Source organism: Pantherophis guttatus, chromosome 4, assembly GCF_059756535.1.
Source record: "Pantherophis guttatus breed Tessera chromosome 4, ASM5975653v1, whole genome shotgun sequence".
NCBI lineage: Eukaryota > Metazoa > Chordata > Lepidosauria > Squamata > Colubridae > Pantherophis > Pantherophis guttatus.
Genome location: NC_142066.1, coordinates 85704909 through 85729776, shown reverse-complemented (window position 1 = coordinate 85729776; position 24868 = coordinate 85704909). Strand labels below are relative to the sequence as shown.

At 44.1% G+C, this 24868-nt stretch overlaps 1 protein-coding gene across 5 annotated transcripts in view; it reads right to left on the bottom strand.

Annotated features, from left to right (window-relative positions):
* Positions 1-24868, bottom strand: part of PDE1C (phosphodiesterase 1C) — a 1150117-nt gene that overhangs the window by 214491 nt on the left and 910758 nt on the right. For all 5 annotated transcript variants that reach the window (XM_060686088.2, XM_087894093.1, XM_060686092.2 and 2 more), the window contains 2 exons: positions 5890-6010; positions 4732-4907 (listed from right to left, as the gene is read on the bottom strand). In XM_060686088.2, coding sequence (XP_060542071.1) covers positions 4732-4907; positions 5890-6010 — 297 coding nt within the window. The remainder of the gene's footprint in view (positions 1-4731; positions 4908-5889; positions 6011-24868) is intronic.

The following is a 24868-nucleotide window of genomic DNA, read 5'->3' as shown; positions in this document are numbered from 1 at the left end:
GGCAGGATGCAAGTTTGGCATTGATTTTTTTTTTTTGTTGTTGCCTTTCTGGGGGGCATGAAATCTTTCCTTAAATCTGGATGATTTCCTTAGGATAACTTGTGAAGTGAGTGAGACCAGCCATGTTTGACAAACTGGGGAGGACAGAGACTTGAACCTGGGTTGGTTTTCTATATAATTTGTTAATTTGTCTCTTTAGCTCAGCATTTTGTAGCCCAAATATGCCCACCCACTTTCTAGAGAGCTTAAATGACCTCTCTGTAAATGTTTCACTTTACGAGCAAGAGTTGACTGCTGATAGTTATCATTGGATTTTAACTATTTTAATTCCTCAAAATCCTCTAGCACCTTGCCTGATTTGTAACTCTGGGTTGCAGGTATTTCTAATCTAATGATTGGTATTTAGGGAAGCTTTTTGCAAGCAAAGAAGCTTTTTGTATTTTTATACTGGTAATCCTTGATTTACAACAGTTGTTTTAGTGACCATTCAAAAGTTACAATGGCACTGAAAAAAGTGACTTATGACCATTTTTCACACTTATGACTGTTGCAGCATCCCCATTGTCATGAGAGGCTGGGCGAGGAGAAGTGCCCCTCGAGGTGAGTGATGTCAAGTTGGCCACGCCCACCCAGTCATATGACCATACAGCCACACCTACCCAGCTGTCCATTAGGGCAGAGAACTGATTGTTAAATTATTTGAATCCCACCACTGGAGTCAACTCTTTAAAAGTTGATAGGGATGTCAGAAAATCAAGAGTATGGTGATGGAGGGTGGAGTTTGTAGACCAAAAATAAAACTTAGACAAAGTAACATTTTGTGCATGTAAGAGGTTACAAACCTTAACAGTATGCTTACAAATTTCCTGATACCAACAATGTGCCTATGTACACAAGTACGTACACTATGTACATGGCATCAGGGTCCTTGAAACCAGAGGAATTCTGGTCTGCTGGACTCTCACCCCCTCCCTTGCCAGATTTTTTTTTTGTTGCCCTATGGGAGTGTTGTTTTTTCAATAATAGTTACAACATTTTTACTTTACAGTATCGCATTCATTATTAACCACTTTATGAGGAATGTTAGATAACAAATGGGCAACAAATTATTGTAACAATAAATAAATAAAAAATAATTCAAATTCTTACTGGATCAGACACAGCACACCAACTAAAATTCAGCCAACTAAAAAAAGAAAATATCTATTCAAATGTATTTGTAGCATGTTAAGGAAAAGCATTTGGAAGTCCCACAATAACTATATACATTACAAATCCATAGATTTAAAGTTTATTTTGTCTGAAAGACAATTGTGTATCTATAATGACCAACTTAATTACTAGGCAGAGCAGATTGCTAGAAAACAAACCAAGTTACAGCCTGTGTATCCTAAAATCCAATTCACAAAATTCAAAGAATTTATTTATTTTATTTTATTTATTTAAATTTATATACCGCCCTTCTCCTGAAGGACTCAGGGCGGTCAACAGCCAAAGGTAAACACATAGAGTACAAAAATTTAAGAACAGTTTAAAAAACATATTAAACAATTTTGGCCCAACAATTAAAATACCCCTTTTAAAATTAAAATTAAAATTAAGCAATAGGAGAAGTTAGGCCAGCCCTGCTTGTTGAAATAAAAAAGTCTTGAGGGCCCGGCGGAAAGTACATAAATCCAGAATCCTCCGTATCTCTGGGGGGAGCTCATTCCAGAGGGCAGGTGCTCCCACAGAGAAAGTTCTCCACCTTGGGGCTGCCAGTCGACATTGTTTGACCGACAGCATCCCGAGGAGCCCCTCTCTGTGGGAGCATACTGGCCGGTGGGAGGCTCTCGGTGGCAGAAGGTGGTCTCGTGGGTATCCAGGTCCTAAGCCATGGAGAGCTCTAAAGGTGGTCACCTACACCTTGAATCGCACCTGGAGGTCCACCGGAAGCCAGTGCAGCTTGCGCAGGAGATGTGTTACATGGGAGCGCCATGACGCTCCCACAATCACCTGTGTGGCTGCATTCTGGACTAGTTGGAGCCTCCGGGTGCTCTTCAAGAGGAGCCCCATGTAGAGAGCATTACAGTAGTCCAGGCGGGAAGTGACAAGGGCATTAGTGACAGTGCACAAGGTGTCCCAATCCAGAAAGGGATGCAACTGGCGAATCAGGCGAACCTGATAGAAGGCCCCTCTGGCCACGCCCATCACATGTTCTTCTCAGGACAGCCATGCATCCAGGAGGACACCCAAGTTGCGAGCCCTCTCCGTGGGGGCCAAGGACTCTCCCCTAATAGTCAGAGATGGCGCCAGCTGACTATATCGGGACGCCAGGAGCCACAGCCACTCGGTCTTGGAAGGGTTGATCTTGAGCCTGTTTCTCCTCATCCAGATCCGCACGGCCTCCAGACACCAGGACAGCACGTCAAGGGCATCAGTGGAGTGGTCCGGGGTGGAAATGTACAGCTGAGTGTCATCAGCGTACTGATGGAACTTCACCCCGAAACCACAGATGATCTCACCCAGCAGCTTCATATAAATGTTGAACAGAAGGGGCAAGAGGACCGACCCTTGCGGCACCCCACACACAGGGTGCCTCGAGGTCGACCTCTGGCCCCCTGTCAACACAAACTGCGACCGGTCAGAGAGAAAGGAGGAGAACCACCACAACACGGTGCCCCCCACCCCTAACCCCTCCAACTGGCGCAGCATGATACTATGGTTGATGGTATCAAAAGCCGCTGAGAGATCTAATAGGACCAGGACCGAGGAACAACCCCTGTCCCGAGCCCTACAGAGATCATCAACCAATGCGACCAATGCCATTTCCATGCTGTACCTAGGTCTGAAACCCGACTGGAATGGATCAAGATAGATCGCTTCATCCAGGTACTGGGGGAACTGTCGCACCACCACACTCTCAACAACCTTCACTACAAAGCGGAGGTTGGAGACTGAACGATAATTTGCTAAAACAGCCGGGTCCAGGGGGGGCTTCTTGAGGAGGGGCTTCACCACTGCCTCTTTCAAGGCAGCGGGAAAGCAGCCCTCTCTCAAAGAAGCGTTGATAATCCTCTGGAGCCAGCCTCGTGTAACCTCCCAGGAAGCCAGCACCAACCAGGAGGGACACGGGTCCAATAAACATGTGGCCACGCTGAGTCTACCCAGAATCCTGTCCATGTCTTTGGGGGGTCACTGGATCAAACTCCTCCCAGATAACACTCTCAAGACCTGCCTCCATCACCCCACCTGCATCTACCCAGTCAGAGTCCAAGCCTTCCTGAATTTGAGTGATTTTGTCATGCAGATACTGCACAAAATCCTCAGCCCTACCCTCCAAGGGGTCTTCCCGCTCTTCCAGATGGAGCAGGGAGCGGGTCACCCTAAACAGGGCGGCTGGGCGGTTATCTGCAGACATGATAAGAGCAGAAAAATAATTAAATTTTGCCGTTTTTATTGCCACTAGGTAGGTCTTAATATAAGACCTCACCAGTGTTCGGTCAGATTCGGAAAGGCTAGTCCTCCAACCACTCTCCAGGTATCTTTTCCAGCGCTTCATCTCCCTCAGCTCCTCAGAAAACCAGGGAGCTAAGTGAGATCGGCGCTGGTCAGAGGCCACAAAGGCATGACACGGTCCAAAGCTCCAGCAGCTGCCCTATCCCAGGCGACCACCAGGTCTTCAGCCGGGTCGTGAGCCAGAACCTCAGGGAATGGCCCAAGCTCCGTCCGGAACCTATCAGGATCCATCAGGTGCCTGGGGTGGAACCACCTAGTTGGTTCCACCTCCCTGCGGCAGGGTGTAGTAGTTTGAAGGTCAAGTTGAAGGAGAGAATGATCTGACCATGACAAGGGCTCAATGACTATATCCCCTGTATCTAAATCATTCAGCCACTGGCCAGAGACAAAAACCAAGTCCAGAGTGTGTCCCCCTGTGTGCGTAGGGCCATGAACTAACTGGGTCAGGTCCATCATGGAAGCCACGAACTCCCGAACCACCTCAGACGTTTCATCGATGGATGGCAGGTTGAAATCCCCCATAACCATAAGCCTGGGGGTATCAACTGCCACCCCGGCTATCACGTTGAGCAATTCAGGCAGGGCCGCCGCCACGCGGCAGGGAGCCAGGTATGCGATCAACAAGCCCATCTGCACCCAATGACCCCACTTCACAAGGAGGGACTCACATCCGGCTATCTGAGGTATAGTGGCCTCCTTTGGACCAAGACCTTCCTTTATAACAACTGCTACCCCCCCCCGCCCCTCCCCTGAGACCTCGAATTGAACTAAACCACAGACAATAAGTCAAATTAATTTATAGAGAGGATTTGATTCATGAAAATCAAAATACTGAAAAAGTAAACCAATACACAATATTCTACATGATGTCCTAGTTTCCTTGCATTAATATTAATATACAAGGAAACTGATTTCCATAATACAGAGAAAAATTTATTCACAGTACTCTTTTCATCTAGAATTGAAAGGGTTAGCTTGAGTATCTACCAGGAAGTAGACAGTCTCCCCTTAGTCTTTCACTTCATGTCTTCTCCTATATCACTGCAAGAATCAGATATGGAAAGATGTGATCAAGTAGTGCTCCCACTGAAATCTTTTAAATTGTGGTTCACACAAATGTCTCACCAGAAACCTCCAAGTATCTTTAGGAACTTTTCCTCTGCATGCATTTCAAGCCTTTCTATGTTATTCATCATTTTGCTGCAGATTTTTTTCCAGTACTGTTTTTGTTACCTTTGATTGCTTGGGCTTTCCACTTTTCTCGGTTTTGTTGCACTACTTCTGTCCAGGTGGCTTTAAAACATTTGAAGTCCACAGTGAGGATGGAACAGTTGAGTGAGGCACTTCCTTCTGACCCAGTGCTCTTGACACTTGATCTTTTGACTTCTGAGGGGCTAAGGCTATTCAGACTGGGATTGCATATACAATATTAATGGCATTTTAATTGCTAAGAAATATTAAGTGACATTACCATTTTCTTCTCCCTTTCACTTTTTTGTTTTGATACATGTGAATATTCCTTGCCAATTTTTTAAAGTTGGAGCCCCTCCTACTTTACTATACTTTTCACTCCCCAAACCTTGAGAATACTTTTAAACTCTTCTCACATCCACTCTTCTGTTTACAAATTAAAATAATGACATGATGAAATAATAGTTGCTCAGCATGATTGTCACTACAATGGAACCTCTATGAAGAGGGAGAAAAGCATAGGGGAAAGGACAGAAGTTCCCGCCAATGGAAAAATAGTCTGTTCCTAACTCTATCCCATTTTTAGTTGAATGACAGCTGAACTGGAAATCAGCTGAACTGCTGACAAGGTGGGATCATAGAAGCATGGAGTTGATGATAAGGCAATCCAAACACTGCATATTCTGATTTACTCAGATTTTAATTCATTATTGAAGAGCCATTTGGGCAAAGGAAAAAAAAGAGTCTGGGTTGCAGAAGGCATTTACCCTTAAAGTGATGCTTGTAGTGAATAAATCAAATTGTTTTCATAATGAAAAGTGGGAAATTATCTCTAGATTTACTGTCACATAAATTAGATACTATTCTAAATATTGTATCTGTATTATAGTTACAATTATATTATTTGGAATAAGGTTCAATATCAAGAGCAGATAACATATACTTGGTCCAGAAAATAATCTCAAAGGATTTATCATAATCATCCCAGGATATTTCTCTTCTTCCAAATATTATTCTTGTAATGGTCTTATTAGCCTGGTCAACTTGGATAATTTTTTGATCATTATATCACAAATGACTTGAATACTCTTTCTTTACCCCAGAAAAATAAAAAAATTATACAAACATACAAACACAAACACAATCAAAACACACACTTTAAAGAGGAAGATTCTACTATAAATATATATGATTACTGACCTGGATCGCCTAAATCCCATCATACCAGAGTTAGAGGCTTCCTCGATGAGAGGTGTTACAATCTTCTCAGTCATATCACTCAGCACAGTGAAAGTAGGTTCCACAATAAAATCAATAAAGCCTGGGAAAGTACAAAACAGAAACAAATGCAAGAAAATCGGCTACTTAATGTACTTCCTATAAGATAAATATACCAATATTTACAACAACATGGTAAACTGTCACTGTCACTACATGCTCTTTCCTACTATATGAGAATTCCTTAAATGGCCAAATAAAGCATTGTAAACAGTTCAACATGCAACAGATGGCAATAGCTTGTTTTGTGTGGGTGGATGATGATGATGATGATTTACTTTATTCATTAAACATGAAACTCAGTCAAGTGAACATTCAAAAATACATCACAAATACCATTGACTGGTGCTAATGGTTGATACGGGTTGCTGCCAGCATCCTAGGTATCAACCAAGTACCTTCTTAAGATGTACAATGTTCCAAGTGGCTCAGTTTTTTGCAATTCTGCTGGTGTTATTGCAGGAAGCTGCAATTTGTTGATGTATCTTATAAAATTCTTGGACATGGTACCTAGTGCCCTGATGACAATGGGTATCACTGTTACATCATTCATCCATAGCCATGTAGTTTCGATGGCCAGGTTGTGATATTTCATGATTTGTTCCAGTTCTTTTTCTTCGACTCTGGCATTTTCTGGTACCGCAATGTCAATAAATTGTACGTTTCGGTTTTTGACAACAGTGATATCTGGCGTGTAGTGTTCCAAGTGATGATCCATCTGTATTCAAAAGTCCCACAATATCTTCACCTTCTCATTTTCTGTAACTTTTTCCACTTTATGTTCCCATGACATTTTGGATACAGGTAGGTCATATTTTTTACATAATGACCAGTGGATTAATTTAGCAACTCAGTCGTGTCTAGCTTTGTAATCAGTTTGTGCAATTTTGCTGCATTCACATATTAAATTCGACTTTATTGTTGCAAAGTCAGCAGTTTGGATTGTCGGTGGATTTTTGTATCTTTGCTTTCATGGCGTTAGTTTGTAGTACTTGTTCTTGAGCAGTGAGTATTAAACCTTCTGTTTCTTTCTTGATGGTTCCCATCTTAAGCCATGCCCATGTAAAGTTGTCATCACATTTTCCTTCAATGTTTTTCAAGTGCTGTCCATGCAAAGCTTTGGTTTTCCATCTATTTAATCTGTTATCCAGCTGTTTTTCCTTATATTCTGCCTTTGTTTCTGTTGTTTTTATAGTGTTCTCCGTTTTCACAGCCTGCAGCAATTTTTCTGTACTTTGGTTCACGTAGCCATTCAAACTTCATTTTTATTCTTCTACAGTTTGATGGATTTGCAATAGTCCTCTGCCTCCTATTCTTCTTGGCAGGTACAACCTGCCGATGTCAATTTGTAGATGTAAACCTTGGTACATATTCAAAAGTTTACGCATTTTCTGGTGCACATTTTCCAGTTCAGCCATTGTCCAGTTGATGATTCCAGCAGGGTAGTGTATCACTGAAACTGTCTATGTGTTAATGGCTTTAATTATGTCTCCAGCATTCAGTTTTGATTTTAATATTTTGCGGACCCTCCTGATATATTCCTTTTGCATTGACTTTTTGACTTTTCCATTCAAGATGTTATCTGCTTCCAATATGCCTAGGTATTTGTAACCATCATCCTTTGCTAATGTTTTCACAATGCTTCCATTTCCCAATTCTATTCCTTCTATTTTTTTCCATTTTTCTTCACTGCATTCCTTCCCCAGTAAGCTAATGGCAGCTGGGCCCCTTAATCATGATTCATGGATCAGCTGAGGTGATCGGGAGCTGCCTCTTATTCTATCTCTCTGGGTGCCTAGAGGTGTTTCATGCACACTCTTGCCAGTCCCAGCCCTGCTGCGGCACCAGGCAACCTTGCAGCTGAGGGCCCCCCTCTTCTGCAGCTCACTTTGTCGCTCTGGAGCAGGTGGCAACCATTGTCTGCTCCCCTGTCACCTCTGCCCAGCTGCATCTGCTGCTTCTGGCCTTGCAAGGGCTCTTCACCTTCCTGGCCATGCTGCTCTTGGTTGCCCTGCAGCTTTGGTGGGAGAGAACTCAGTGGTAGCCCTGCAGCGGGATGGAGGAGGGAAGGGGAGATCACCCCTTCCTCCTCCATCCAACTGCTCCTGTCTGGTGCGGGGCAATTTTTGGAGTGCAAGGGAGGAAGGGGCAATCTCCCCTTCCTCTTCCATTTGTCTGCCCCACTGCAGGGAAGCCTGCAGGGATGTGCAGGACTGCCATGCAACTGCTGCCTGCCAATGCGGTAGCTCACCCAACCAACTTTCCGCTGGTGTGTAGATCAGGGGTGAAATCTAAATTTTTTTGCTACCGGTTCTGTGGGCATGTCTTGGTGTGGCGTGGCTTGGTGGTCATGTGACTGGGTGGGCATGGCCAGTTTGATGTCATTCACGTCACTTACCATTAGAGCCAGGAGCTCCACATTCTGACACAGAACAGTAGCACATTCTGTCTTTCACAGAATGTCACAGAAGCCAGGAGCTGCACAAAAGCACATTCTGCCTTTCTGAAGCCCCCAAGGCTTTGAGTTTCCCTCTGGCTTGACTGCCCAGGTGAACCTCAGAGCCTTCTCTTGCCCTGCTCTTCATCCCGGAGGGCTGCGCATCCCCACCACCAATCCTCCGTAAAAAGCGCCCACCCCGTTTCTGCAAAGGCAGAGCCTCCTCCTTGCAGGGCGATCCAAAGAGGGGAGGGGGATGCTGCTGAAAAAGCTGCCTTCCACCTGGGCCTCCTCCTGCAGCCAAACATGCCCAGCCTTGCTTGCCCTTTCCTCTAATGGGCTGTGCATGGGGCGCTTGGAGAGCGAGCGAGCGAGCAAGACAGCTCTCCAACCTCTATTTGTGTGTGTGTGTGTGTGTGTGTGTGTGTTACATGTGTGGGAGGGAGCAAGCGATCTGAAGCCGAGGCATCCAAACTTCTGGCAGCGGTGGGTGCAGCTTCTGAACAGCTAGCTCCACCTGACCTACTTCCTGAGTCTCGCCGTTCTCCTCGCCCCCACCCGCACCCCACTCAAGCAGCAGCTTCCCTGCTCAGCCCCAACAAGCTATGCATCCATGGTGCCTGCACCAGCATCCCAAGAGAAGCAGAGAAGATCATCGCTTGCAAGCAGACAAGCAGAGGTAGCAAGCGTATGCCGTGCTGTGGGAAAAATGAGAGGTCCTGTTGTCCCGCAGAGCCTGCCACTGCTTGAGTGGGGGGGGGGGCGAGGAGAATGACGAGACTCAGGGAGTAGGTCAGATGGAGCTGGCTGATTTAGGACTGCTCAGAAGCCACCCGCGCCGCTGCCAGAAGTTTGGGTGCCTCGGCTTCAGATTGTTCCCTCCCTCCCTCACACACACACACACAACAGAGGTTGGAGAGCTCTCTTGCTTGCTCGCACTCCAAGCGCCCCATGCACAGCCCATTTGAGGAAAGGGCATGCACGGTGGGTGTGTTTGGCTGCAGAAGGAGGTGCAGCGCAATGGAGTTGTTTTTTTCACCGAGGTGGTACTTCGGGTGGGCAGGCGGACATCTGCAGCTGACAACTATAATGAATATGTCCACCTAGGTGCCGCGGGGATACAGATGGGGAAATGGTGAGCTCCGCGGAGCTCTGCCAAAACCCCGTCTGCCAAGCTGCCACTGATAGGTCTTCGGACCTCCCCTGTCTTGAAGGGACAGGGGGACAAGAAGGGACCCCTTGGGCGGCCAAGAGGAACGGGCAGGTTTCTCGGGGCCAGAGGCTTTCCCTTCATGCCGGCGGCAGTGGAACGACAGCCATGACGGCTGTCCCAAAACCATGGCAACTGGGAACAAAGATCGTGCTGGAGGAGAGGAGGAGAAGTGAGAAGCGGAGAGCGGAGCAGGGAGTTTGAAAGCCGGGTGAGTTGACTTCTGCCCAGGTGAGAACTGCCCATAAATGCTGGATTACAAAAAGTGTAACTTTTTGTAATCCAGCCTTAACAGTGCCCCAGCCTTAACAGTGGCTGAGAAACATCGGGGCAAAAAGACTCAAATGAATGGTGGAGAAAAGATCTGTTGATAGATAGCGTTAATTATAGACTTTTTGGAAATGATTTTATTACAGATTTGGTTTTCTTTTCTTATTTTTTTGGCTATTTTTTGTGGCTAAATGAGATTGGATTATGTTTGAGAGAGAGGAAGGAGAAGAGGAAATAAATATGCTTTTAAAATAAAGATAAAAAACAAACGGAGATGGAAAAGATGGCTGCCAGCTGAAAAATGAAAGTGTAAATTCCAGACTGCTTGTTACTTGAAAGAGAAACTTTGTTGTTTGTTACTTAAAGTGGATTATTTTGAGAAAAATTTCAAGAGGCTTGACTTTGGACATATAATCTGTGTATTGGAGGATATTGAAGACCAGAAAGAAGAAATTAAATGAAATAATGAAAACTGATTTACTAAGCATGATAACAAGAGAAAAAGGGCGTAGCAACAAAAGAAGAACATGATGATACCATATATGGAATAGTCAATTCAGAATTAACTTTATAGAACTTATAATTTTGAGGACATTGAAATGGAAAATAAATATACTCAGATAGATTGGAGAAGGGAAAAAAATGGAATATAAAGTAACAAGATAACAAAATACCATAGTTTGAATTAAATGGATGTAATGGTGTCTGGAAGTTTGATCTTTGAATAATTTTATGAGATACCTTCCTTCTTCTCTGGGCTCTCTCTCAATTCTATTTTATTTTATTTTTCTTTCCTTTTTCTTTTTTTTTCTTTTGTCCCTTTCCCCCTCTCTATTTTTTCTAATTCTCTTTTCAATTTCTTTTGTTATATTTCTATTCTCTTTCCTATTTTTATTCTTGTTTTTTTCTTTTGTTTTTATTTTAACTATTATTAATATTGTTACTATTCTCTCTCTTTTTTCACTATTATTTTTATCTAAATTGATTTTATGAATATACAACAATTTGACTTGGAAAAAATGAGTATAAATGATTGAAAATTATGATTTTTGGATGTTTTAATACTTTTTTAAACTTGGAATTTTCAAGATCTATTTACAGACCTAATAATTTAGAAGACAATGTTCTCTAAGGTGCTGGATATTAAAAAGAATTAATTACAGATTTAATAATTATAGAAAATTGATTTTAAAGTGATTTAAAATGTTGATATTCACTGGAAATAAATATGGCACGGGAGAAAGCCTTGGAGAGAATAGGAGCTAAGATATTCGTCGATATACTTTTTTATTTTTAATCAGTTAAAGACATGGAGGAGAATGGATTTAAAAATGAATATGAGTAATATATTGTGAATTAATTTAAAGTTAAATAATTGAATAAGAGATGTAGAAATGGAGAAAAACATAAAGCCGACAATAATTAAAATAAAATGTTATGAATTAGTTAAACAAATGAAGTTAGGAGTGGAGGGAAGCATGATTCTGGAGAACAGTGAAAGTAAAGCTGTGATCTAGGCTTACAAATAAGGTAGGAGTGGAGGAAAGCATCATACTGGAGAACAGTTAAGGCAAAACTGGGAACCAGTTAAAAATAAAAATAAGAGTTAGGAGTGGAGGAAAGCACGGGCTGGAAAACAGCCAAAGTAAAGCTGTGAACCAGCCATTAGAGTTAGGAGTGGAGGGAAGCATATGCTAGGTAACAGTTAAAGCAAAACTGTGAACTAGCCAAAAAATAAAAAGTTAGGAGTGGAGGAAAATATACCTGGAGAGCAACTGAAATACAGTTGTGAACCAGTTAAAAATAGAGGTTGGAGCGGAGGAAAGCATTGCTGGGAAGCAACTATTTGAGTTGCGAACCAGTTTCATAATAGATTTAGGAGGATTGAAGGAGATAACGTTGGTATGTAGTTAAAATTATACTGTGAACCAGCTCAAATAAGTAAGGTTAGGAGTGGATGAAAGCATCGCTGGAAAGCAACTGATTAAGTTGCGAACCAGCCAAAAATAAACTTAGGAGGAAGTGGAGGAGACAATACTGGAGAATTCTTAAGCCAAACTGTGAACCAGTTAAATAAATAGAGATAGAAGTGGCAGAAAACACTGTTGGGAAATAGCTATTTAAATTATGAATCAGTTAATTATTAGACTTTAAAATAAAGTATTTTGGGAGTGACAAATTTTAGATGGAAATGTTGATTGATTTAGAAAGAATTAAGAGGAGGAAAATATTCTTTGTCAAGATTATGGATACTAGTTGCCACTTAAAAGAGGTACAATATAGACTCGATGTAATGGGTCTATATGGGTCTAATGAGGAATATATATGAAATATTGATTGTTAAAATGACAAAGATTTGGAATGATGTCTATTTGGAAATAACTGTTTAGAATTTAGGGTGACATAGTAGAACGTTTAAAATCTAAATGTTTAGAATAAGATTTTTTTTTCTTTTTTCTTTTTTTTTTTTTAAAGAGGTAAATGGATAAAATTTGGAACAAAATTGGTTGAGGGAATGTGAGTAATTGTATTTACTTTATACCGAATCAAATCCTTGCTCTAAAAAGATGTATTTTATGTTTCATGTTTTAAAAAATTAAAAAAACTTTTCAAAAAAAATATGTCCACCTGCTCTCCCGAAGCACCACCGCGACAAACAAAACAACCCCATTGCCATGGATGCATAGCTTGTTGGGGCTGAGCAGGGAAGCCGCTGCTTGAGTGGGGCGGGGGTGAGTAAGTTGCTAGCTCCTTCCCAACAGCCCTGCCATGCTTGCCTGCCTTCCACATGGGCTTCTGCTTGCCTGCCTTCGTAAGCTGGCCACCGGGACGCCAGGAAGGCAGCATGGAAAGCAGGCAAGCATGGCAGGACTGCAAGCTGTGGTTCGGGGGCATGGCCAGCCAGCCATTGCTCCCGGTTTGGCGAACTAGCCTCAATCTCGGCTACCTACTCACCTGAGCCAATCCGAACCGGGAGCATTTCACCCCTGGTGTAGATATGCAGTTAGACCAAATGGATTTGCTTTGTTCTTGCATAAATCATGCCCAAGGAAAGGAAGATCAGCAGGAAAATTCCCCTCCCAGCTTGCAGATCACTTTCCTCACCCTGCCCACCCATTGTTCAGGCACTCCTGACCTTTCTCCCTCTGCCACATCTCAAGAAAAATCAACCTGTGATGAACAAGGTGGCTGACAAGATCTGGGGAGTGCCTACATTTCTGCCTCCCTGCTCCACCCTACTCACCTAAACCAGATCCCCTCCCCTTCTCTGCTCATGAGCCCTGCCAACCCTGCATACATGCACATGGCTTCAGCATAAATCTTCCCCAAGGAAAGGAGAATCAGCAGGAAAATCCCCCCTCCCCCATTTTCCTGCCGATCCTCCTTTCCTTGGGGATGATTTATGCCAAAATCATGGATGTGCCTGTGTGCAGGGAACCCCAAGGAAAGGAGGTTTCCTGAACACAAGAAAGAGCTCCTACCAAGTCAGCAGCAGTGCCTGAATTAAAACAAAGCACTGCAAGTCCAGGAGCCCTTCCTGTTTATTGCCCCCCTTTTGGAAAGCATTCACTGCTGTCGGTGTTAGAGTATCCAGATTACATGCTGGCGTGTTTTAGAAGGGAGAAGGTATAACTGCTGTTGCCCATGCTGGGGTTTGCACGGCGGCAGCAAGAAACTGCAGGATTCATTTTTATCTCCCTTCCAAAACATGCTGGGAAGGCACTGGCAGCAGGCAGAGGATGATCTGATCAAACCTCTCTGTGTGTATTTCTGTGTGGTGTGTTTGTGTGGTGCATGCATGCATATGTACATGAGAGAGAGAAATCCAATCCAACCCAATGTACCATGTACCAGGGCTGGCAGCAATGTGCTCTCTCTCTCTCTCTCTCTCTCTCTCTCACACACACACACACACACACACACACAGAAGTGCACACACAGAGTTTTGATCGGATCACTGCTTCTGCCTGGTGCCAGTGCCATCCCGGAATGTTTTGGAAGGGAAAAGGCACAGCTGCTGTTACCCGTGCTGGGGTTTGCACAATGGCAGCAAGAGACTTCAGGATTCATTTTTATCTCCCTTCCAAAACATGCCAGGACAGCACCAGCAGCAGTCAGAGGCACGGGGCCGCCCACTCCATGTCCAGAAGCTGCTGCAAGCACATTTCAGGAAAGAGCCAAGTCCTGCTTTTTGCTTTTGATGTGCTCACCACTCGCTTGCAGAAACTGGCACGAGAGACTACCCATACTACTGCTGGCCTCACGGGAGCTCTTTGCCTTCCTGGAAGAACTGCTCTTGGCTGCCCGGCTGCCCTTCTGGGCTGCTCCTGCCTGGCATGAGGTGAGTCGGCTGAGATGTACAATCTTCTGAGCACCTCTGCCACTGGCCCGCTAGGGCCTCTTCATTAGAGACCACTGGTAGTGCCACGGCACCTCATCTGCCACTGCCTTTGGGCTGCTGAGCACCTTCCTGCAGGTCTACTTGCTGCTGCTTGCGCTGGGCTATGAGCTGAGCCTGGAACTCTTTGGTCCCTGGCTCTGTTGGGCATTAGCTCTTGTGCTGGCTGTGTGCTCCAGGGTGCTCCAGAGGTTTTATATATCTGGGACAACTTGCCCCACACCAAGCAGGATGGCTGAAAGCAGTGCTGCCATGAGGACGAAGAGCCCCCACAAGGCCAGCAGCAGCACAGGCAGCTGCTCAGCTGCAGCGGCCAAAAGTGTCCCAGTAGCAGAAGGGCCAGCAAGCAGGGCAGGCGGAGGCTGGGATGTGCCAAGAATTTAGGCCATTGCAGCTGATTGAAATATGACCAGGGGTGAAATGCTCCCGGTTTGGACCGGATCACCTGATCCGGTAGTGATGACGGTAGGTGGTTCGGAGAACTGGTAGCAAAAATCACTGCCCCCCCCTCCACCACCACCCATGCCCAGCTGAGCCACGCGATCATCAGAGGCTTTTTTTTTTTACTTTTAAAAGCATTTTTTCTTCAGCTGAAAAAATGCTTTTAAAAGTAAAAAAAAAAAGCCTCTGATGATCACGCAGCTCAGCTGGAATCGTCAGAGCCTTTTAAAAGCATTTTTTCTACAATCTCTTTGGCCGAAGAGATTGTAGAAAAAATGCTTTTAAAAGGCTCTGACGATCCCAGCTGAGTTGCCTGATCATCAGAAGCTTTTTTTTCTTTTAAAAGCAAAAAAAAAAATGCTTTTGAAAGAAAACAAAAGCCTTTGACAATCAGGCAACTCAGCTGGGATCATCAGAGCCTTTTTACAGCATTTTTTAACAACCTCTTCAGCCGAAGAGGTTGTAATAATAATAATAATAATAATAATAATAATAATAATAATAATAATAATAATAATAATAATAATAATAATAAATTATTATTATTATTATTATTATTATTATTATTATTATTATTATTCACTACAGAAGAATTAATAGCAATAGAAGAGAAAGCAATTAATGGTCTGAGTTCAACAACAAAGAAGAGTAACATCAAGAATGATTTCCAGACTCAAAAGCAAATTGAGGAAGAAAGGGAAGAAGAGGATACTGAAATGGATGAAGATAAAGAACAAGGAAGCACTAAAGAACAAACACCAACAGATAGTGCTCAATTAGCTGGAAAAATAAAGCACCAAATGGAAGATGATGAAAGAACACGTTTGCCAAAGCTGAACCAAGTGAACCGGAAAGAATTGAGAAATGTACTAAAAAAGGTCAATGAGGCTGTGCAAACTATTCGAACCACTACATTAGCCGAAACTAACCAACTGATGTATGCAGCAGCTGTCATAACCACCAAAGAACTGGGGTTGAAAATACAAAAGAACCAAAGAGGCAAGAAAGGGAAGCCTAAGTGGAAAATTCGGTTAGAATTGAAGATCAAAAAAGTACGTGGAGATTTGAGCAACTTGAAGAACCTAAGGCAAGGTCAGCTAAAGAACAAGCAGGTCAAAAGCAGCCTGGAAGCAAGATACGATCTAAGGAATAAGGAGATTGCAGTAGTAATTGAAGAGCTGAAGCAGAGGGTTGTTGCCATTGCTGAAAAGATTAAAAGGTATGAAAACCGAGTAACTCAGTTCAAGGAAAACTCACAGTTCAGAGCAAATCAGCACCAGTTTTATAAGAATTTAGAAAATGGAAACGGAGTAACAACAAATGAAAAGCCTGATAAAGAGAAAGCTCTGAAATTCTGGAAGAATTTGTGGGAAAACAACAAGAAGCACAACAGAAATGCAAAATGGATCAAACAGGTTGAGGACTCTATTAAAGTGCATAAAATGGAAGACGTGAAAATAACAAAAGCAATGGTGCAAAGACAGTCAAGAAAAGTGAAGAACTGGAGTGCACCTGGACCGGATGAGCTACATGGCTTCTGGTTAAAGGCACTTACAAGTCTGCACAAAAGATTGGCAACCCAGATGAACCAGATCCTAAAAACACCTGAAAATGATGGATGGATGACAACTGGAAGGACATTTTTGATCCAAAAAGATAAAGAAAAAGGAAAGGACCCTGGAAACTATAGGCCAATCACCTGCTTGCCAACAACATACAAGCTTCTTACTGGTATCATTGCAAACCAAATCTATGGATACCTGGAAAGAAATAACTTGCTTCCTGTAGAACAGAAAGGATGCTGCAAAAACTCAAGAGGAACAAAAGATCAATTGCTGATCGACAAGCTAATCCTAAAGAACTCAAAGAAAAGACGAACCAACCTGTTCATGGCTTGGATAGACTATAAGAAAGCATTTGATTCAGTTCCCCATAGCTGGATCAAGAAATGCCTGGAAATATTAGGCATCAGCAGCAACATACAAAAATTCATGGAATCTTCAATGAACCTCTGGAAAACAAAACTTATGGCTAATGAAGAAGAACTGGGTGAAGTTGAAATTAAACGAGGCATTTTCCAGGGCGATTCCCTTTCACCCCTACTTTTTATACTCTCAATGCTACCACTGACAATCATTTTGAAGAAGATGAACTGTGGATACGAACTTGCAAAGAAAGGACTGAAAATCTCGCACTTGATGTACATGGATGATTTGAAGCTGTTTGGTAAAACAAAAGCTGAACTGAATTTATTAATTGAAAACACAAAAGAATTCAGCCAAGACATTGGTATGCAGTTTGGAATTGACAAATGTGCAACAATAGCAACCAAAGCAGGCAAGATCATAAAAGAGGATGGAATAGAACTAGAGAATGAAGAAATGATAAAGGCAGTAAAATCAGAAGAAGGCTACAAGTACTTGGGGATTTTAGAAGCCTCTGACTTAATGCATAATAAAGTCAAGGAATTAACTTCAGCCAAGTACATTTGGCGAATTCGTAAGATATTAATGTCCAAACTGAGTGGAGGAAACATCATAAAAGCCATAAATACCTGGGCTATACCTGTGATTAGATACTCTGCAGGAATAATTGACTGGACCCAGATGGAGTTAGACAATTTGGACAGAAAAACAAGGAAGCTTATGACAATGAATCATGCCTTGCACCCTAAAAGTGATGTTGACCGATTATATTTACCAAGAGCAGAGGGTGGTTGAGGACTCCTACAAGTAAAGCAGACTGTGGAAGAAGAAAAATGCAGCTTGAATGATTACATCCAGAAAAGTGAAGAACCAATGATTAAGGAAGTAAATAAAGGAGGCCTTTTAAAGACAACTAAAACAAAAGCAGAATATAAGAAAGAAGTAATTGAGCAGCGAGCTGAAAATTGGAAACACAAAGCTCTGCATGGCCAATACTTGAAAAGTATTGAAGACAAAGCTGACCAGAAACTAACTTGGAACTGGTTAAGATCAGGAGTACTGAAAAAAGAAACTGAAAGCTTTATTTTGGCAGCTCAAGAACAACCCCTAGCCACAAACTGTATGAAGGCAAAAATTCAACATGTTACCACCAACAGCAAATGCCGCCTCTGCAATGAGAAAGATGAGACAGTCGACCACCTGATCAGTGGATGCAGCAAAATTTCACAAACTGACTACCTACAACGCCATGACCGTGTTGCTAAAATCATTCACTGGAAATTGTGCCAGAAGTTTGGATTTGAGTACAGCAAAAACCACTGGGAACATCAGGTTGAGAGAGTTTTAGAGAATGAGAAACTCAAGATCTTGTGGGACTTTAGGATTCAGACTGACAGGCACTTGGTCCACAACACACCTGACATAACAATAGTTGAAAAGAAAAAAGTATGGTTCATTGACATTGCAATACCTGGTGATGCACAAATTGAAGATAAGCAGCAAGAAAAAATCACAAAACGGTGCCCCCTATTCCTAACCCCCTCAACCGCTGCAGCATGATACCATGGTCAATGGTATCAAAAGCCGCTGAGAGGTCTAATAGGACTAGGACAGAGGAGCAACCCCTGTCCCGAGCCCTCCAGAGATCATCCATCAATGCGACCAATGCCGTTTCTGTGCTGTACCCCTGCCTGAAGCCCGACTGGTACGGGTCCAGATAGATAGCTTCATCCAGGTGCTGGGGAAGCTGTCGTGCCACCACGCTCTCAACAACCTTCGCCACAAAACGGAGGTTGGAGACTGGACGATAGTTGGCTAATTCAGCCGGGTCCAGGGAAGGCTTCTTGAGGAGGGGCCTCACTACCACCTCTTTCAAGGTGGCAGGAAAGGCACCCTCACTCAGAGAAGCACTTATAATCCCCTGGAGCCAGCCTCATGTAACCTCCCGGGAGGCCAGCACCAACCAGGAGGGACACGGGTCCAATAAACACGTGGCGGCACTAATCTTACCCAGAACCCTGTCCACATCCTCGGGAGTCACAGGATCAAACTCCTCCCAGATAACATTCTCAAGACCTGCCCTCGTCTCCTCCCGTGGACTCATCCAGTCGGAGTCCAAGCCATCCCGAATCCGAGCGACTTTATCGTGCAGGAATTGCACAAAATCCTCAGCACGACCCTGCAAGGGATCTTCCCGCACTCCCCCCCGAAGAAGGGAGTGGGTCACCCTAAACAAGGTGGCTGGGCGGTTCTCTGCAGATGCGATAAGAGCGGAAAAATGGTTAGATTTTGCCGCTTTTATCGCCACTAGGTAGGTCTTGATATAAGACCTCACCTGTGTCCGGTCGGAATCGGATTGACTAGTCCTCCAAATGCTCTCTAGGCGTCTTTTCCGACGCTTCATCTCTCTCAGCTCCTCAGAGAACCAAGGAGCCAATTGAGATCGGCATCGGGTCAGAGGCCGCAAAGGCACGACGTGGTCCAAAGCTCCAGCGACTGCACTTTCCCAGGCGGCCACCAGCTCTTCAGTCGAGTCGTGTGTTAGAGTCTCAGAGAACGGCCCAAGCTCCATCAGGAAGCTTTCGGGGTCCATCAGGCGCCTGGGACGGAACCATCTGGTCGGTTCCGTCTCCCTGTGGCAGGGGAAGGCGGTAGGAAAGTCTAATTGGAGGAGCGAATGATCTGTCCATGACAAGGGTTTAATATCTAGGTCCCCTCTACCAAGATCATTCAACCACTGACCAGAGACAAAAATCAAGTCCAGAGTGTGTCCCCCTATGTGAGTGGGGCCTTGAACTAACTGGGTCAGGTCCATGGCCGTCATGGAAGCCATGAACTCCCGAGCCGCCTCTGACGCCTCACCCTCGGATGGAAGGTTGAAATCCCCCATGACAATAAGTCTGGGGTTATCAACCGCCACCCCGGCAATGACGTCGAGTAGCTCGGGCAGGGTCGCTGCCACGTGGCAGGGAGCCAGGTACGTAGTCAGCAAACCCATCTGCACCTCACGGCCCCACTTCACACAAAGGGACTCACATCCGGCTATCTGAGGAACAGTGGTCTCCCTCAGACAAAGGCTTTCCCTAATAATCACCACCACTCCCCCACCCCTCCCCTGGGCCCTTGGCTGATGAAATGCATGGAAACCTGGCGGGCACATCTCAATGAGGGGGACCCCCCCCTCCTGGCCCAACCAGGTCTCCGTAATACCTGCCAGGTCCGCACCCCCCTCCAAAATAAGATCACAAATGAGGGGGGCTTTATTAACCACCGACCTGGCATTACACAACATCAGCCGCGGACCCTGGGCCTGAGACTCTACACAACCCAGGACACGAGTCACGCATTGGGGGCCGGAGTGCGCAATCGCTCGTAGACAGCGTATGCGCACCCCCGACACTTGATATGACCCCCTGCGTCCGTCATACCTGCCCCTCCCACTCATTATTTCAATTTCACAGCCCTTCCTGTTGTCCCCCTGCTCTCCAGTTAAATTTCCTTTCACAACCCCCCTGCCGCAACTAATCGACCCATCATCCTGCTCAGTCGCTATCTGGATCCCCCCAGGTCCACTTTTACAACCCCCTCCCTCCCTCCCGGGTCCCCTTAAAATTTTCTTTAAAAATTTGGCTAAAAAACCCCTCAACCCCCTCTTCGCTACATGCCATCTCTCAGGGTTCCAAAGCCCGTCATCAAGATAGGCCCTCGATAATGTGGAGGGCCAGGCCTACGAGAGGGGGGAGTCTCGCAGCGTGAGAAGGTCGGCTTTTTGGAGCATCAACCGAACCAAAGATGGGAAAGAAAGGCCAGTCCGGGAGTCTATCATAGTCCAAAGGGATAACTGAGCATAAAGGTCACAAAATATCCATTTATAGAGCTGGACTCCACTGTCCTCTCACGACAGGGAGAAGGTCCAATGTTCTTTTTCTCCAACGGAGGCTAATAGCCAACCATCCTCTCATGACGGCCAGTCCCGTTACAAGAAGTTAACGGGAACAGTGTTCTATCCTCCCCGTTGGGATACAGAAAATCCCTCAGTTCTTTCAAATGGTGCTCAGTCTCTCCTACCAGCGAGGGCATGAGTGGAACATGGTGTGGGAGGGGTCCAAAGTGTCCAGAGTGTAGCAGTTCGTAAACCCCTCCCACCATAAAAGAGGGAGGCGGGGAGGCAGGGAGAGGGAGGGGGCGAAACAGTATCCCCAGAGGAGCGTAACATCTCTTCCTCTGCCGATCTATAAGTCCAGGGCTCCTCACCTCAGCTTCTCCTCTTCACTGTCAGCAGACTACCATAGCAGCATTCTGCGGCAGACGCCATCACCGGCGCCAGTGTCACCCCCACCCCACCCCAGCACCATAAACAGATGCATCTGAGGGGGGGGCAACCAGCGCTGCCAACTGGCCTCCACCGCCAGCACCGCCTTGGCTCTGTTGCTTTGAGTGTGGGGGGGGAGGGGAGGAGGGGGGCATCGCCCCACGGCCGTTCGCACTACCGCCGGAGCCGCCATCCCCCTCCAACCCCTCTTCTTTGATGGAAGATAAAGACCGCAGCCAGATGACTCTCTGCGGCCACACCAAGCTGCTCCCACCATCGCTGCTACCGCCGTTACCGCTGCTGCCACCGCCATCACTGCCATTGCCTTCTCGGTGCCCTCTGCTGTTTTACGGCGCCATCATTGCCGCCATAACCTCACGGGGCTCCAGGCAGTTCCGCAGCGCCCAGGGTGGTTCCACAGTGTTGCCGCCGCCGCCGCTATCAATTTTGCGGCGTTCTGTGGCGTCCTCGGCGTCCTCAGCACTCTCCAGGGCCTCTCCCAAACCGCTAGCCCCTCGCTCCAACCACGATGTCACAGAGGGAGTAAAAATCCTCCCCAGGTTGGGCAGGGGCTCTCCTCGCTGGAGCTCGGGGTCGCAGATGGATTTAGCGACCCTACACCCCCTGAAAAGACAAATAGCCCCCATTGTCAGACCGGGAGCTAACCCAACACTGCCATCTTCGAGCATGCGCAGTGAGTATTATTGTAGAAAAAATGCTTTTAAAAGTTTTTTTTTTAAAAAGTTGGCCATGCCCACCCAGTCACATTACCCCCCACCAAGCCACGCCTACAGAACCGGTAGTAACAAATTTTACATTTCACCACTGGATAAGACTGTTCTTGAAGAGGGCATAAGGGGTGTGGGGCCTCCTGCTTCTTGTGCAGCCTTATTTGGCTGCAAGAGCAGCTGGGATTCTTCAAGGCGGCTGCAGGTCATCACCCGCTGATCAGCTATTCTGCAGACCAAGCTGCTGGTAAAAGGGGCAGCTTTCGCCTCCCATCCCCCAACTCCCAGTTCCTGTGGGGGTAAGTAAGACCTCCCCAAAAATAAGACCAGGTGCCTTTTTTGGTGGCCCAAGAAATATAAGAGCTGGTCTTATTTTTGTGGAAAATGGTAGATCTTTCACTCATTTTCTATGCACTTCGTGAATGGCAAGCAATCTTTTTCTTTCTATATTTTCTTTGATGTGGTTTTCATTCTTTTATTTCAGCATTTTTCTCTAGACTACTTAACTCTACACTTTCGAGTTGTTGCACAGGAAGATCTTCATCCTGTATGGTAGTTTCTTCCACTGGCTGATCAGTTTGTTCAGGTGTTGGAACAGTTTCTTCAGCTTGTTCATCCTTACTTGTTTTCTTTTTAGCCAATGTTTCTAAATGTTGCATTTCCGCATCTGTAAAAACTTTATTATGGATGAAGAAACGTCTTTGATCCATTAATCTTTGTTCAGTTATGTCACTTTCCGGGTGTTTTTCCTTCCACACTTGCATCATTCTTTTTTGAAATTCTCTGCCTGTAACATTTGATGATTTCTCGATTTTCTTCGGTTGTCCAAGTTTTGCGCTTTTGTTCTAGTTGCTTTGGAGTTTTGTGCCCTGATTCCGTAGCAGTAACAACTGTAGCCCATTTTTTGACAGTTGTCCAGGAGCCATAGCATCTTATTGACTTGGCAATGACCAATCCGGTGTGGATTTTTTTTTTTAAATTTGATTTATATGCCACCCTTCTCTGGAGACTCAGGGCGGCTTACAATGCGTTAAGCAATAGCCTTCATACTTTTGTATATTTATACAAAGTCAGTTTATTGCCCCCATAATCTGGGTCCTCATTTTTTTTATTGAAAAGTTTTATAAGAAATACAAACAATTTTCTCCCCCCCACCCTTTCCCCCTCCCCACATAATAGAAAATGTACAAATGACTTCCAGTTTGGTTCCACAAGCTTCGCTGATGCTCTTTCATGAGCACCCGATCCCCGGCACCGTAAATGCCGCCAAAACAGCCGAAAAACAGCTGTCTGGCGACGAAAAACCCTCTCCCCGGGCAAAGAGGAGAGAGAAGAGCCGACAGGCAGGGGTAGAGCCCCCCAAGTGCGCCAGGAGAAATCCTGGGGCGCAAAGGGTGTGGGCTCCCTATTGAAGCCTGTCAAGCTGCTTCGGACCAGGGATGACTCTGCTAAAGCGGAGCTAGAAGCCACGACCAAAATCTGCTGAAAACAACTGGGGGGACTTTTAACATCTTTATTTGATTGCAGGCAGAGCAAATCAGGAGAAAAAAGGGAAAATCACAAGTAACACTTTAACTCTGTCTTAAAATGCAGAAAATGGAGCCTGAGAGCGGGAGGAGGAAGCTACTAGGGAAAGTGCTTGTTAACGCTTGTTAATGTTTGCTACAGTGATACAGCTACTGGATTACACCTTAAGAGAAAGTTTTAAAGTGGAAGCATCCAGGAAAAGAATTTGGTACCGAGGAAAAGAATTTGGTACTGATTTTAATTAAAATTTTGCTTCTATACTGTGTGGAAAATAGTTGGAATTGTCGTCCTGATAGCTGGATGAATACAAAGTGGCTGAAATATGGCTGACATCAGGGCTGGTGAATCAGCAAATTCTCAAGCGGTGACTGTTCAGGTTTTTCAAGAACTTTTAGACTCTTTTAATTCTGCTCTTTTGGATACAATTGAAAGAGCTTTTTCAAAAAAACAGCTTGGAAAATCATAAGCAGTTGTTGGAGGGGCAGCAGGGTGAACCAGAAAATTCTCAAGCTGTGACTGTTCAGGTTTTTCAAGAACTTTTAGACTGTTTTAATTCTGCTCTTTTGGATACAATTGAAAGAGCTTTTTCAAAAAACAGCTCGGAAAAACATAAGCAGTTGTTGGAAGGGCAGCAGGAAATTACTCAGAGGAGTTTGCTTTTGGAAGATCAAAAGGATGTCAGGATTGAAAGGCAGGCTGGCACAGTTGAAATAAAGGTTTTGGCGGACGTTTCCATTCAATTGATAGAAAAGCAACAAATAGACTCTTTATTGCAAGCTGACAATCTTTATGGCAACAAATTTTGGCTATATGGACAAAGGAATGAATTGAATGATTATACAAGCAAGAAGAGTCGAAATGGGGATTTCAAATTAGAAAACGTGACCTCAAGAAGAGAGCGAGTATTTCAGAAACATCAACCTCAAATCAACATTTTAAAATTTTCAAAAATAAAATTGGGGGGAATCTTGAAAGAATTTATAAAAAAAAGGATTGGAAAAAATATAGAAAGAAGAGAAGAACAGAAGATTAAGAAAGATATCCTGTAGATTTTGAAATTTGCATTTGGCAAATATGTGTTTTAATGGTAATAAGAGATTTTTAAAATGTTTAACATAAGATTATATTATTTTAAAAGATATATGAGATAAATTGTGTAAGTTTTCAAGATGCCCAACTTTTTGAAGCAAAGAGGATTAATGTTAAATTTAGAATTCTATTACAAAATGATAATTAGTTTTGGATAGTAAAAGGGCTGCTTTCTAAAAAGTTAGAGGTATTAAAATGGTTAATTGAAAATTTGAAAGATATCCTCCTGCAGATTTTGAAATTTATATTTGGTAAATAAGTGTTTTAATGGTATTAAGAGATTTTTAAAATGTTTGACATAAGATTATATTATTTTAAAAGATATATGAGATAAAATGTGTAAGATTTCAAGATGCCCAATTTTTTGAAGGAAAGAGGATTAATATTAAATTCAGAATTTTATTAGGGAGTAATGTTCAAAAAGAATGATGTTCGAGGGTAAGGAAATGAAATTTATTCATGATTTTTACTGCTTGTAATACTGCTAAAGTATTGGATTATACATCAAGAAAAAGTTTTTTTTGTAACTAGGAAGAATGAATTTAATTTAATTGGTCTTGAGA